This window comes from Podarcis erhardii (genome assembly GCF_964252035.2).
Source record: "Podarcis erhardii genome assembly, chromosome: 8".
Taxonomy (NCBI): domain Eukaryota; kingdom Metazoa; phylum Chordata; class Lepidosauria; order Squamata; family Lacertidae; genus Podarcis; species Podarcis erhardii.
The window spans coordinates 995794-1011236 of NC_138499.1; the positions used below are offsets into that span (position 1 = coordinate 995794).

Genomic DNA, 15443 nt, shown 5'->3' on the forward strand with positions numbered 1-15443 from the left:
GGTGGTGAGGGAAATGGCACCAGGTGAGTCGCGTGCGCTCTGCTTCGGTCCTCTTTGCAGTGGAACCATCCTTGCAGTGGTGGGGCAGCACCTGACACTCAAAGTACGGCATCAGGGTGGGGCATTTCTGGGCTGACCGCGGGACCAATAGAGGGCGGCCATCCCTGTGCTATGGACATTAACCCATTTATTCTGGCCTTGAGTGGGAAGTAAATCCACATATCACTATGATTATGTAACATGTTTATGACCTGTCTGGAAATTCTTAGTTAATATAAGACTGTTTTGCTTGTTGGCTTGATTTAAATGGTATCATTTATGTTATTGTAACCAGCCCTGGGGTCTCCTGCTGAGGGGTAGGGTGATGGCAACAGCAGCAGCAGCAGCCTCTACCAAACTTCCAGTATAAGAGTCAGGGTGGATTTGATTTAAATCACAGTTTTAATCACAATTTAAATCACTAGTCAGTAAGACTTGATTTAAATAATTTTTTTTACAGAAAGACTCATTCTTGCTGGTATAATCGTAATATTAAAAACCAGATGAAGGCTTCTTTTTTGGAGTAGTTTTTACAGTTATATCAAAAATTACTGATTTGGTTATACAGTACTATTAGAAATACATAGACAGAAAATTCTGAAATTATTGTGAGGTTTAATAAGTTAACTGTGAACACTTATTAGTTGACTGGCAAGCACTTCAAGGTCTCGCCAAAGACTTAACAGATTTAGTAAGTTAACTGTTTATATTTGGACAACTTTTCTGCTGTACTTTATTGGAAGGAGAAAAATAATAATTTCCTTAATAACAATTTAAACAATTTATTTAACTAAAACAATAGCATTATAGCATATGTATTCATTTTTGTTAACTGATGTGGTTAAACGTTTTTTTTTAAAAAAGAACTTTGAGTTTTAGCACACATGAAAAACTTAAAACAAATCCTTAATTCCTGATGAATAGCCTTTGGACTATAATGTAACTTAAATGGAAACTATGTTTAGAAAGTCTTTTCCTCCAATAGCATTTTATTTTAAAAATCCGATTTAAATATAAAAAAAATCAGGTTTAAATTAAAACCTGATTTTTTAAAAAAATCATCGATTTTTATCCACCCTGATAGGAGTATTTTGGGGGGATAACAAAACAAAGGGTGCAGATTATCTTAAATATGATAGCTTTGATAAGTTCACCACCAAGGGGAAGGTGAAATCAGCCGGTCCTGCCACACTCGCTCTCTCTGGCCTCTGAATCCTCGCAGGCCTTTCTTTCCAAGCAGGAAAGCGAGGCAGGAGGGCTCCGGTTGGTCTTGCTGCAGTGTCTTCTCCGTGAGCCTAATTCTAAACAGATTTCTGGGAGTGGGGGCCGAGCGGGGTGTCTGCACCTGTGTTTACCGGGGCCTTCCCCCAGCCGCCTTTGGGGGCTCCGTTTAGCTTGGCTCGGCATGTCGAAGGCCTGCTGCGGGGACGCCGCAAGTACTTCCTCCTGGCCAGACTGCGTTTACAAGGCCCTGCCGTTTTTACAAGGCCCCCGTCGCCCACAGAACGAGGAGGTTTAAAATTTCTCTTGGTAAAAATAAATCTGAGCAGACACCCTTATCTGGCCTTCTGCCGCCACCATCCTCTTCTTCCCTGCAACGGAATTAGTTTCCCTGATGCGGCACCTCTTCCTCCCCCCCCTCCTCCCCCTGCTAAATCATACCAAATAATAATTCTGACCTGTGTTGCTCTCTTTATGGTTCCAAAAGCAACAATATATATTATCCTTCTGACACTCACCAGAGGGGATATTTTTTGCGCTGGAACATTTGCAGAAAAGATTGCGTCTGTCAGTAACGGGCTGCAGAAAAGCTGAGCTTGGGCCTAATGGAGCCAGCGAAGGGATGGCCAAGCTGGAGCCGCCAGCCGCCTCGGAAATGCCTCATTAGAGGAAGCTGCCGGCCTGCAGGGACCGCGGCCCGAAAGCAGCCTTGGCTAGCCGTGGACAAGCAGGGAAAGGAAAAAGGTCTAGGCTGGGAGCAGTGGCGTGAGGGTTCGCTGCTTCTCCCGACTCTCCTGCTTGCAGATTATGTCCTGATTGCTGGTTTAAGCCAGTGCTTTCCAAGTGTTTTGTTTCGGGGGCCCTGCCCTCTCGGTTCAATCAAATCATCCCCAGTGCCCCCTACTGTATAAAAAGCATTATTCAGATCAGCGGTTTGCACAGCCCACTAAGGAAGATCATGGCACAATAACATTCGAAACAGTAACAATGAATTGCACAGTTATTCCAAACCCAATTAACACTGTGTAATTAAATTAATTCAATTAACTTGATCCAGTGATACCAGCTTTTCAAAGTCTGATAGGCACTTCCCCACTTCTGCCCCCTCACCTCTTAGCACCTCCCTGGGTACTCACCCCCAGGGGGCTCTACCACCCACTTTGGGAACCACTGGTTTAAATGGGGGGTAGAAGGGGATCTCGGGGGAAATTATCTCCCCCTCCTGTGTGCACGCGCATGTGCTTCTCAGTGGGTTGGATCAAGTTTCCAGCTGCCAATTTCATCACTTTTCAAGACAGGTATTGCGCTGTGGGTTAAACCACAGAGCCTAGGACTTGCCGATCAGAAGGTTGGCGGTTCGAATCCTCTCGACGGGGTGAGCTCCCGTTGCTTGCTCCCTGCTCCTGCCCACCTAGCAGTTTGAAAGCACGTCAAAGTGCAAGTAGATAAATAGGTACCGCTCCGGCAGGAAGGTAAACGGTGTTTCCATGCGCTGCTCTGGTTCGCCAGAAGCGGCTTAGTCCTGCTGACCACATGACCCGGAAGCTGTATGACGGCTCCCTCAGCCAATAAAGCGAGATGAGCGCCGCAACCCCTGAGTTGGTCACAACTGGACCTAATGGTCAGGGGTCCCTTTACCTTTATTTTGAAAAGGAGGCTTGGCCCAGCCCTTGCCAGGATCAGCAGCCAGCCTCTTGAGTTCCCGATTCTCTCCTTTAAGACTCCCCCCACCTGCTTCCCCCCAGGGCAAGGAAGGAGGCTTCCCTGCCGTGTACTGTGCTGAGAGGAGGATCCCCTCACGTAACAGGAGCCAATACCCTGCCTATGCAGCTGGCTGAGGTCTGGGAATGAGACATCACTTGCAAGGCCTGGACAAGGGGAAGAAGAATCACTGTAAATCTCAGGGAAGGGAAATAAAGGCCTTGCTTCCATTAAGGAGGTGCAGGAGATTGGAGCGCTGGCGTGGAGGAGGCTCCCTGGCCTCTTCCTTCCCAGCTGTCTCCTATTAATAAGGCTTCATCCTTAAGAAAACCAGAGTGATGGCAAAGTGGCCTCCTGCCTCTCTGACGGTGACCCCGGCCCCCTTGTGCACCAAGAGTCAGAGCTTGTGGGGCTCCAGCCTAGCCTAGCCAAGGAAGGTGGCCAATCAGTTTCCTTCTTCCCTCTGCCCCCTGGCCCATGTTTCCAGGTTCAGCCTTGCCTTGTCAACAGCTCCAATTAGCTGGAGCATCTGAGGGGAGCATATTGAAGGCAGAGGAAGCTTTCTGAATGTTGGAAGATTCTTCATGCAGCGCAAACTGTGGAACGCCTTCCCCCAGGAGTCATTGGTGGCCACCAACCTGGATGGCTTTAAAAGAGGATTAGGCAAATTCAGGAAGGAGAGGGTTGTAGAAGGCATGATGGCTCTTCTGTGCCACCAGGATCAGAGGCAGCAATCCTTTAAATCTCAGTTGCTGGAAACTGAGAGGGCTCTTCTGCTTGGGTCCTTTGGACTTTCCACGGGGGCATCTGGCTGACCCCTGTGAGAGCAGGTTACTGAACAGGTTGGGCCACAGGCCTGATCCAGCAGGTTCTTCTCATGTTCTTTCTAGTCCAGCTCCAGCCCTCCATTTCCTCCTTGTGGGGCTGGTGGGGAAGCTGCTTCTGCTCCATCTTCTGGGCTTCAGGTGTCTTAAGCCACGACCAGTGTTCTTGAACCCCAGGTGTTGGGCCGCAACTCCCACCATCCCCAGGCAGCTTAGCCGCTGGTCAGGAGTGATGGGAGCGGTGGGGTGACTCCACAGCCTGTCTGAAGGGCTGGTCTCCCCCCTGCACCCACACACATAGTGTGCACAGCCCTCTCCGCCTTGCTGACTTTAACGACTCCAGTCTTCTGGCTGATCCTGCCTGAGGCAGAGACGCTGGGCCAGGCTTTTATGACCTCTACATTAGACAGCTATAATGTGGTGTGTTACTGCCTCTCTGTGCGAGATGCTGCATGGATTCCAGCTGTTCTGGCGAGTTGCACCGCAGCCCCTGCTTGTCACGGGGGACTTGGCTGGCCCGCAGTCAACCGTCAGCTTCGTCTCAGAATTGCTTTGATGGGCTCTGAGCAAGACACTCGTTGTGAACTCTCTCGCTCTGCGTCTGTCTTTTTTCCTTCTCCTTTCTTCCTCCTTGCGCACAGCTGCGCTTTGGGCTTAGTCACTGCTTGAGATCATCTGAAGCTGGTTTTACTGGCCACGGTGTTCCATGAGGTTAAGGACTGCTTGAGTTGTAGTTTATGGCGGGCTCAGATGTGTGAGCTGCTGCCAGCTGCGGCCTGAGGCCGTGCCAGGAAAACCTGTGCTTCTGACTGCAGGCTTGCTGCTTTGTGTGCCGAGGCACCTTGTCCTGCGCCTAAAGTGGCCTCTCAACAGGCACCCACCACTTGCCCCAGGGGAGGGTGCTGGGGGAGGGCTGGGGAAAGTACCGAGAGGAGGTGCTTCATCTCTTCAGAGACATGGTGTTCAGCCTGTTCTGGGTGCGATCAGATTTTGTAGCCGGGGTTGGGCGCTACTCCTGGCAAGGGGTCGCTTTCATTATCTTGGGCCAGTGGCAGAAAAAAACTGGCCAAAATTATATATAAAGTGTCAAGGCCCACCTTTAAATCCCCGTGCAATTTAGCAGACCATGTGATCCACAGCGCTCCAGTCTGAGGTGAGGCGGGTGGCGACTACTGAGACAGTTTTGCAGTGGTGGCCCCATTATTGTGGCATTCCCTCCCTGTATGGACCTGCCAACCTTGTTGCCATTTCAGCACCAAAGAAATTTTAATTCTCCCAGACCCATTGTGTGTGTGTGTGCGTGTGTGTGTGTGTTTAATACGTTGTTTTGTATAGCCCATCAGATTTCTGAAAAATAGAAAAAACTGCCGCCCTTGCAGAGCTTGTTTTTTGTTTCCCTACAAGCTTTGACCCTGTGCAGCCATTGCCCAGTTCCGTTTGATTCTGGAGAAGGGAGCAGCTTTGCATCCTGCAAGGTGAAGAGGCAGCAGGCTCAAGCCAGCAACAAGCCCACCCCTCAAACAAGATGGCTGCATCTCCCTCCTTTCTTGGCTGCTTCTACTTGGGCACCTGCAAGACTCTCCTTTCCCTTCCTCCCAAATTCCTGCCAGCAGCCATGTGATGAAGTCGCTGTCTGGCTTCCTCCAGGCCTTTGAGAAGGCCTGTCTGCAGGTGCTGTGCGGCAAGCCCCTCTCTGCTCTTTCTGAGTCGTACCATCCACCCTGGCTCCCTTTGATGTTTGGACATTGCACAGTGCAAGGGGGAGGGCAGAGGGCAGAGGGCTCAGCAGTGCCATGCTGGGACCCTCGGTTGATGGCCTCATCTCCCAGCGCTGTAATGACCAGATGGGAGGGGGCTCCTTTCAGAATCCTGCTAAAATAGTTCCCCTGAGGATTTTAATTCTGAACTGCAGGCACAAACCACCCACTGCACCCCTGGTTTTCCCGCCACATGGTATGCCTCTCATCGTAATGACTTGCGAGGGTCTGTAACACCCCAGTCCCAAGGCAGGTCCCCAAGTGCCCTGGTGCAAGGGCCTTTTGTTTAAAGACTCTGGCCAAGGGAATGTGTGGATGGAGAAGCTCCTTCTCTCCTTTCTTGGAAGGAGTGGGGTGAACCCACACTATAATAATAATTATTATTATTATTATTATTATTATTATTATTATTATTATTATTATTTATTTATACCCTGCCCATCTGGCTGGGTTTCCCCAGCCACTCTGCAAAGGAGTTGGTGCAGCCGGTGGTTGCCTGTTCAGTTTCTAATAAGCAGATGCCTTCTGGTTTAACTTTTAAATGTCTGCAGAAAACTCCTCTTCCCCCAGGGCTATGCAGGCAATTAAGAATACATTTCCCTGCAATGGTTTATTGATGTCTGTTTATAACCTTTTTTTTTACACGTTTTTACTGCATGGTTTTATACATTTTTGTTGCAAATTACTTTGATTTTTTTAAATGAAATAACGTTCTGTAAATATTTTTATAAACAGAAAGTGTTTTCCCACCCTGCGGAGAATAATTCCTGGGATCACAAACATCCACCTACTAATTGAGAACAACCTTTCATCCCTTCTGCAAGGGACCCCTTTGGAGACCCCACCTTAGGACAAGGAGGGTGACCAGCAGACGCCTTTCTTTAGCACATCCCCAGAGCTTCCTGCGAGCAGAAAATGGGTCTTCTGCACTCAGGAAATACCAGGGCAAAGTAGGGGGTGCCTGTGGGAAGGAAATGCTGATCAGAGTGTTGGGTGCAACTGAGGCTGTGGAAGGAGTCAGCTGTCGCTTGCCGCCTTCAACACTGCCATTTTGTGTGCATTTGTGAGCACCTTTCCTAGGGTGGCTCCAGGAAAGCCCAGGGGGGGCTGTCCGTCCTCTGCAGAAAGATCTGGAACCCATGGGATGCAGAGTTTTGGCCGAGCTTGGACATGGTGCTCACCGTGTGACCCTGAGCTAGCTCCCCAATCCCCATGTGAGCCATATATAAGGCATAGGGTGCCATTTCTGCCACGCCCACACCCACCCACCCACCCAGTGCACCGCCTCCCATCATCAGCAGAGCAAAGGGACAGTCTTCTGACTCCTCTAGCGGCCTCATAGTTTTTAGGAGAGCACGCCGAGGGGCGGTGGTCTCCAGAAGGCCTGCAAAGAGTTAACAGCCCTTTTTTTGAGTGGGAGGAGGGAAACTCAAAGACTTTCCTTCGCACACTGTTTTACAGAGCAATTAAATGGCGGTGAAGAGTTTATAGGGGCCGACTTCAAAGGTTTCATTTCAGGGGTTATGAAAAGATCTTAGGAGTGTTTTATTTATCCAATTTTGTACCAGAATGACATAAACTCTTACCCTCTGCCCACCTGCCTCTCTTAAAACTCCCCCTCCCCGCCCCCAGGGGAGGGCCAGAGTCCAGGCTCCCAGGCCTGCCTTTCCACATCCTCCTCCCAAGCAGTTTGTAAAGTGAGGAGGCAGGTGACCCAGGATCCGACCGCCCTGATCCTGAGAGGCCTTCAGGGGGCTCAAATACTTTTGTATTTGCAAGCACAGTTTGTGGGGAGGGGGCTTATTAGTGGCAAATGAACCTCGGTAGTCTCTGTCTTTGATGAGAGAGCATTCCATGGCTGCAGCTACATCACCGACAGCACCTAGCGGAGATTCCTTCATTGCAGGGGATTGGACTGGACCAGACAACCTTGAAGGCCCCTTCCAACTCTACTTCCAATTCAACTTCTATCCAAAGTCACAATAAATTTATGCTGGGTTTTAGAGTTTCTAAGCCCTCTTGTTCCTGAAGATCCTCAGGAGATGTCCTGCTTCCAGTTCTGCTTTGCTAATGCGTGAAATAGGGAAGGGTGTGGAATGGGGTCTTCCCAGTTTGGGGTACTTCTCTAAGAGAAAACCTGCCAGAAATCATGGCCAGGGTTTTCCAAAGACACTGCTAGGACATCCCTCCTGGGCCAGACCCAGGGTCCTCCTCTAGCTCAGCATCCTGGTTCCACCAGCCGCCACCCAGATGTGCCTGGGGAGCCCACAAGCAGAGGCATTCCCTTGATGTTCCCCCACCCCAGTCGCTGCCTTGCTACCCCTGAAGGGAGAGGCTCCTTTAGCTGTGGTGCTGAATAGCTGCCCACCGACCTGCCTCCCTCAAATATGTTTCCCTTGGTGGACCACCCACCCGCGTGCCTGTATGAAAAGCTTCCCCAAGGAGAGAGCGCTGGGTGTCTGCGCATTTCTGCTGCTTTTTATTGCTTGCCTGCATCCTGGGTCGTTAATTGCTTTTGCGAATTTTGTGATGCTTGCTTTTACACGGCTAGCTGCTGCAAGCTGCTTTGATGTTAAAAGTGTGATGCAAATGAAGGGCAGTATAGGAATTTAATAAATAACAACAACAACAACAATTTTAAAAGTAAATGAAGCTTCCAGTATGCCTAGCCCAGAATAAAAATGGGCATGTATATTTTTCAAATATAAATAGTGGAAGTATATAAAAATAAACACTATTTTCCATTTTTCTGTAGGTTTGTTTCATTTTGAAAAAATAAACATTTGATTTACAGTTTATTGTTTATATTTTGAATTGGATATTTATGGGGGCACCGTATTTTAAGTGCTGAGGGCCCTGTGAGATTTTCATTCAGCTCAGATGTTCTGCAGGCTTCCTCAGGCGGGCAAGAAAGCTGCCGCTCCCAAACTGATTGGAGCTGGGGCAGCACAGATTTCTCAGCATTTCCTAGGAGTCGGTTTCCGTCAGCTTCTTGAAACGAATCGGTTACTGTGCCACAGCCTTTTCTGTCTTCACCAGGCCACATTCAGCTGCAGTCCTGAGCCATCCCCCTTTCAGTCCCCAGTCCTCTGATCCATGAAATAATATTTCTACAGTCCCTTTGGAGTACAGCCTGGAGACTTGCATGGAGGGGGAAGAGTGGGCAGGAGGGCAGCACTAGCTCAGGTGGAGTAAGGGTCCTTTGTCGCGCCACTGGCTGGAGGAGCGAGGCCCTGTGCCATCTTGCCCACCCCACACCTGAAGAGCCCAGCCTCCTCAAAAAGCCTCAAAAGAAGGCAGGTGCTTCCACATCCCAACCTGGGCATTGGGTGCCAGCATGAAGCAGCCCCCCCCCAAACTCTTTGCTGGAATTTTGTGGCAGGAAGACACTCTCTTTAGTGCAGAATTCAAACAAAAAGCCTGGGTCGTTGAAATGCCCAAATTCAGAATGAAAAGGAGAAAGTAGAGACGGGGAGGCTGCTGTACTCGTGACTCTCACAGACATGACCAGGCTAATTTGGCTGCCTTCTTCCTTTTCAGTGAGAACGAGGCGCTGTGGCGGGAGGTGGCCAGTTTGCGGCAGAAGCACGCCCAGCAGCAGAAGGTGGTGAACAAGGTAAGCCCAGCCTTCACTTCTTAGCAAAAGGCAGCTTCCTTCCTGCCCTGCGGGCCCCACAGTCAGCTGGAGGCCTGGGGCTGCTGACCTACAGGGGGCTTGGCCAATGGAGCCCCCAGAGCCTTGAGGGTGAAGGGCCATTGTCTCTTAAGGACAGGAAACAAGACCTCTTTCAGCCAGCCTTCCACTGCCTTGGCATGATTCTAGATTGGAAGTTTTATATCACGGTCTTTCCGATCCAATTTTTCTCTCTGCGTAGTTGGCCCATCAGATCCCCACATTCTGTTTTTTCAGTCATGGATTTGTGTTGCTGTTCCACCACCTGCCATACATACCAGTCAGGAGAGCCTCGCATAATGTAGGGGGATTCCCCCCTTCCACCTCTTTCGGGCACATGCACAAATATTTTTCCCCCTGAGTGTGCACCGCTCTAAAACCAACAACAACAATTTCCCCTGCGTTCATGAGCAGTGCCAATTCCACACCAGGAAGCACTCATGGACTACAGAGCATGTACAGAGCGGCTTCTGTTTGCTCATGAAAGAACCCCACATACCTGTCACTGGGAGTGAGGTCTTGAGTCCAGCCTGCTGGGTTTTACATGCTGGTGGTCAGCTGTGCGTGTGCTGGGGGAGATCTGAGCAGGATGGTCCTTTCCAGAGTGGATCTCAGTCCAGCAGGATTCCCCCTCCTCCAGCTAGAAGTGTGTCTCACGCTTGGTGACATTTTGTTTTCTCTCCCACAGCTCATCCAGTTCTTGATCTCGCTGGTGCAGTCCAACCGTATCCTTGGAGTGAAGAGGAAGATGTAAGTGGGCTTCATCCAGAGGCCGTGCTTTGATTCTCCTCTTGGCTGGGAGCATCTCCCAGGGTGACTCTGAAGGACCATCCGTGGCCTTTAAGCCCAGCCTCTCATGGAGACATTTGCGCCTGGAAAACTCCAGACTTGCCCTTGAGAAGCACTTCTGGGAGGAATTCCCATCTGCGCCCTGCCTCTTCCTGCCTGTACTCTTGCTGTGCCCTTTCTGCAGGAATACTTTGGGCGTGGTTATCGGCTCATTCCCCCCTAAACACTCCTGATCCATTGATTATGTTTCTGCTGTGCTTTGAGTCTCCTTTTTGTAGCTTTATGATCTGTGATTCCTATATGATGGGGCTGGACTAGATGACCCTTGGTGTCCCTTACAATTCTGTGATTCTTAATTTTCTTCATTTTCTTCCTCCACATAAGGCTGAGAAGCACCTACATGCTGCTTGTGAAGTGGGGGGGGGGTGTCTTTGAAACCAAACACACACGAAGGGATATGGCTATATGATTTTGCAAGAGGGCAGCTCTCTTTGGTCCAGCAGGAAAGCAGGAGATGCCTTAAGGCTACAGATGGGCTCAGATGCTCCTTTGCAAGAGGACAGTCCTGGAGTGGAGCACGCGCAAGTGGCTTCAGTAGACTCCTAGGTCCAAAGAAATGGGGGGAACCCCCAAGGCCAGCTCAGTCCCCTCTGGGCTGCACACCTGCTTTGGTCACTGTCAGCCAGAGTAGCAACACAACCTGCAAACCCAAACCCGTTTCAGGGCTCCTGATTCCAGAAAGCATCCTGCAGTGTCTGAGCTGACCCTAGAGCAGGCATAGGCAAACTCGCCCCTCCAGATGTTTTGGGACTACAACTCCCATCATCCTTAGCTAACAGGACCAGTGGTCATGGATAATAGGAATTGTAGTCTCAAAACATCTGGAGGGCTGAGTTTGCCTATGCCTGGCCTACAGGGTGGGCTGCCTGAAACTGCCTGTCAGGAGCGATCTCTTCAGAAGTTCTGTAAGCAGTCTGGTAGCCCCTTTGGTGCATGCCTGGCACCTCTGCTCTCTGTGCCTCACAGCTCTCTCTGGCTTTCCCTTCCAGCCCCTTGATGTTGAACGACAGCAGTTCGGCCCACGCCATGCCCAAGTACAGTCGCCAGTACTCTTTGGAGCACGTCCACAGCCAGCCTCCCTACTCCGTAAGTATTTGGCTTGGGCAGAGGGAAGCTGGGCTCGGGGGCAGCCCAAGGAGGCAACCACCTTTTGGACCCTCAAGGCTCCTAGGGCCTCATGCCAATATCTCTCCTCCTCACAGGCCTCCCCCCCGGCATACAGTGGTGCGAACCTGTACTCCCCGGACCCCTCCGCCAACTCCGGCCCCATCATCTCTGACGTCACAGAACTGGCCCAGTCCAGCCCCTCTGCCTCTCCCAGCAACAGCCTTGATGGAAGGTACGCAGCAGCCCGGCTTTGCTTGGTTCCCTGTGTGGGCGCCCAGATGGGCCTGGAGGGGGAGGGGACGTCCAAGGCACAGAAATGGGGAAGCTGCCTGGGGGGTGGGGGTGGAACAGAACTGCCTACTGCACAGGCCCCAAGGCTCTCTCCCAGCCAAGGCTCTCTTACGACTCCTGGCCTTTGGCAGATGTGGCCGGCAACTTTTCCCGCTGTGTCCAGGATGGCTGAAAAGTGGGGTGGCTAAAAATTCATTTGAGTCAGTCAAGATTTTCAGGGTGTGGCATAGAAGTCACCAACGGCCAATCAAGTTTCAGAGGCGGTGATCTCAGGGTTGTTCTTTCCATAGAAGAACTGCTCAGGCCAGGCCTGCAGGGCGTTCATTTACGCACCCTTTGCAGATTTTAGTTATTCTGGGTCACTGTGTGGTTCTGTGGAAGCCGGAATTCTGCCATCCAAAGAGGGAGGGAGAGAGGAGCACCTCCTGCTTTTCGTTCACAAGAGGTTTTGCCCAGAAGTCCCCCTTCTTCCCACGTGGGGTTGATTTTCCTTCTGCTCCCTTTGACCTGTGACTCACCCAAGGCTGGTGGACTGGGCTGAGCCCCAGGATGCCTGGCTGTGGAAATGAACCCAAGGAGAGCGGTTGCTGAACAGCTTGGTAGGTTTCTGGATGAAACATCGGCTCTGGATCCATTCCAGTCCGGCTTCCGCGCTGGTCATGGGACCGAGACGGCTCTGGTCGCCCTAACAGATGATCTCCGCAGGCAGCTGGATCGAGGCGGGTCGGGGCTGCTGATTCTTCTAGACCTGTCAGCAGCCTTCGACATGGTTGATCACAAACTCCTGGACCACCACCTTGCCGACGTGGGGATCCAGGGCACAGTCCTTCAATGGCTGCGCTCGTTTCTCTCTGATCGGGGACAGAGGGTGGCGCTTGGGGGGGAATTGTCATCCCGCCACTCCTTGGTGTGTGGTGTGCCCCAGGGTGCAATACTCTCCCCAATGCTTTTTAACATCTTTATGCGCCCCCTCGCCCAGCTTGTCCGGAGTTTTGGGCTGGGCTGCCATCAGTATGCTGATGACACCCAACTCTATCTGTTGATGGACGGCCACCCGGACTCGGCCCCAGACACACTGATCAGATGCTTGGACGCTGTGGCTGGATGGTTACGTGGGAGCCGGTTGAAGTTAAATCCTTCGAAGACAGAGGTCCTCTGGCTGGGACGGGACGACATGGGACTGAGGGGGCAACTCCCATCTCTTGCGGGGGTGCAATTAGTGCCAGCACCGTCCGTTAAGAGTTTGGGTGTAATCTTCGATACCTCCCTCTCCATGGAGGCGCAGATTGCAGCTATAACAAAGGCGGCATTTTTTCATCTCCGCCAAGCTAAGCAGTTGGCTCCTTACCTCTCTCGCCCTGACCTAGCCACTGTGATCCACGCGACGGTCACCTCCAGACTGGATTATTGTAACTCGCTCTACGTGGGGCTGCCCTTGAGACTGACCCAGAAACTCCAGCAGGTGCAGAATGCCGCAGCGAGACTCCTTACGGGGTCTTCGCTTAGAGATCACATTCACCCGGTGCTATACCAGCTGCACTGGCTCCCGGTGGAGTACAGGATCAGGTTTAAGGTGCTGGTTTTAACCTTCAAAGCCCTATACGGCCTAGGGCCCTCGTACCTACGGGACCGCCTCTCCTGGTATGCCCCACAGAGGAACTTACGGTCTTCAAATAAAAACACCTTGAAGGTCCCAGGCCACAGAGAGGTTAGGCTGGCCTCAACTAGAGCCAGGGCTTTTTCGGCTGCGGCTCCAACCTGGTGGAACGCTCTGTCACAAGAGACAAGGGCCCTGCAGGACTTGACATCTTTCCGCAGGGCCTGCAAGACAGAGCTGTTCCACCTGGCCTTTGGTCAGGGCGCAGCCTGACTCCCTCCTATGGCAATCTTTACAAGACTTTAGTTTATGGTTGCCATCAATTTTGAATTTAATTCATTTTATAATGTTTTATAATGTTGTACTGTTTTAGTGTTGTTAGCCGCCCTGAGCCCGGCTTCGGCTGGGGAGGGCGGGATATAAATAAAATTTATTATTATTATTATTATTATTATTATTATTATTATTATTATTATTATTATTATTAAGAGTGCAAGCAGCATTTTCTGTTGGTGCTTGGAATGCCAGCCTGAGATTCGTGGCAGATGCAGGAGCTTTCTTGCTGTGTAGCTTTTCGTCTGGGCAGAGCTGTCTTGGCCTCATTGAGGGCACTCCCTTTGGAGGAGCTGCACTGAGCCCACTTCTGCCCCACTGCAGCCACATGTTCCCCATCCCTGCGTGCAGAGCCTGAGCTCCTGGAGGGACACCAAGGGCATTTTTCCCAGAGCCCTGTGCCCAGAAGCCCTTTGTCTTGTGCTGCTGGAACCCGTATCTCCCGGCCCTTGAAGTGGAGGGGACCTTCTTGGTTCTCTGCCCCAGACAGTTCCCAAGGCCAGCTGAGTTGTGAGCCGGACGCTGCTGGCACTGGGGCAGAATCACTCGCCACAGCGGCAGCCCCCGTCTCTTGCCCTGAGTGTGCCTCTCCGCCAGGAACCTTTGCTTCGAAATGGGAACCAGATGCTTGCCTAAGTGGGTCGTCACAGCTTTGTTCTTTTATACCTGGCGACAATTCCAGTGGGGCTAATTGAACCTCCCACATAAAGCCGTTTCAGGGAGTTTGGGTACTGGAGGGAATTTCCATCTGCCAGAGAAACTATGTTCACCCCCCCCCCTTCTCATCTTCGTCTCTCTTTTAAAAATCCCCACTGCAGAGAAGCCACGGGTGGAGGAGGGGGTGGCAGAGCTTAGGCTGATTCATTTCCCAAACCTTGGAAAAGAGGAAACGTGCGGCAGGACGAGCAGATCCAAAGGGCGGAAGCTTCCTGGGGTTGTCTGAGAGTCCTGTGTTTCCCAGAGTGGGCCATGGTGTCCCCTCGCAAGGGGGCTCTGGGGGTGTAAATGACTTTGGAAAGCTGGTAGCACAGGATCAAGCTCATCAGTTTGGTTGAATTAATGAATTAAGTTTATGGTATTATTAATCTTCCTTAATGGAGTGTGCAAACTGCTATTCTGAATAATTTTTACAGGGTAGGGCAGGGAGCACTGGGGAGGAGTTAATGGAACCAAGGGGGTGGGGGCCAGAAAAAGTTTGGCACCCACCATTGTAGAGAACAAATGGTGGCAGCTGCTGACCATGTAGGAATACCACTGTTTGTCCAGGGCTCACGTCTTACTTTCTTTCCATCCTTCTGTCTTAGGAGTAGTCCCGTGATCCACATCAAAGAGGAGCCCCCCAGTCCCTCTCGCAGCCCTCTGATTGAAGAAACCAGCCCCATCGGCACTCCTGCCATCGAGAGCCCCCTCTCTCCCTCCGCCTTCATCGACTCCATTTTGCAGGATGAGAAGCCCAGGGGCGTCATGGCCGCAGCCCCTCTTGCCGACAGTGGCGGCGGCAGCACAGACGCTGAACAGACCCAGTCCCCCGAAAAGTGCCTCAGCGTCGCCTGCCTGGACAAGTAAGTTTGGGGTGCACAGGGAGGACCTGGCTGTTGCCCGACGGTTACTGGCTGGATCCAGTGGGTCCCTAACCTTGTCCTGCTGTCATCATCACCATCCTTATCCCTCCCCCCATTCTCTTTGCCAACCTGCTTCTTTGTCTGGGAGGAGGGGGCTGGTTTTATTGACAGCATTTATATCTCACCTTCCCCCTCAAGGAGTTCAAGGTGGTGCAGTAGGTGCCCCTCCTCATTTTATCCCCACAACCCTGCAAGGGAGGTTGGGCTGAGAGGAGGCAGTGACTGGCCCAAGTGGCAATGTGAACCTGGTCTCTCAAGTCCTGGTCCAGCGCTGCCTCTCGCCAATGTGGCTGTAGCCCATTCTTCAGGCACGGTGCAGCCTGGATTGCCAATTGCTGCAGCCCTGAGCTGAGCCACTTTGTCCCAGGCTCGAATCCTGCTTGCCCGTCTCCCTCGGGGGCACCTGGTTGGCCACTGTGGGGCAAGATG

The 15443-nt window shown here is 51.5% G+C and overlaps 1 protein-coding gene across 2 annotated transcripts in view; it reads left to right on the plus strand.

Annotated features, from left to right (window-relative positions):
- HSF1 (heat shock transcription factor 1) overlaps positions 1 to 15443 on the plus strand; it is a 41348-nt gene that overhangs the window by 19214 nt on the left and 6691 nt on the right. For both annotated transcript variants that reach the window (XM_081874363.1, XM_081874364.1), the window contains exons 5-9: positions 9083 to 9158; positions 9904 to 9965; positions 11054 to 11150; positions 11267 to 11403; positions 14697 to 14954. In XM_081874363.1, coding sequence (XP_081730489.1) covers positions 9083 to 9158; positions 9904 to 9965; positions 11054 to 11150; positions 11267 to 11403; positions 14697 to 14954 — 630 coding nt within the window. The remainder of the gene's footprint in view (positions 1 to 9082; positions 9159 to 9903; positions 9966 to 11053; positions 11151 to 11266; positions 11404 to 14696; positions 14955 to 15443) is intronic.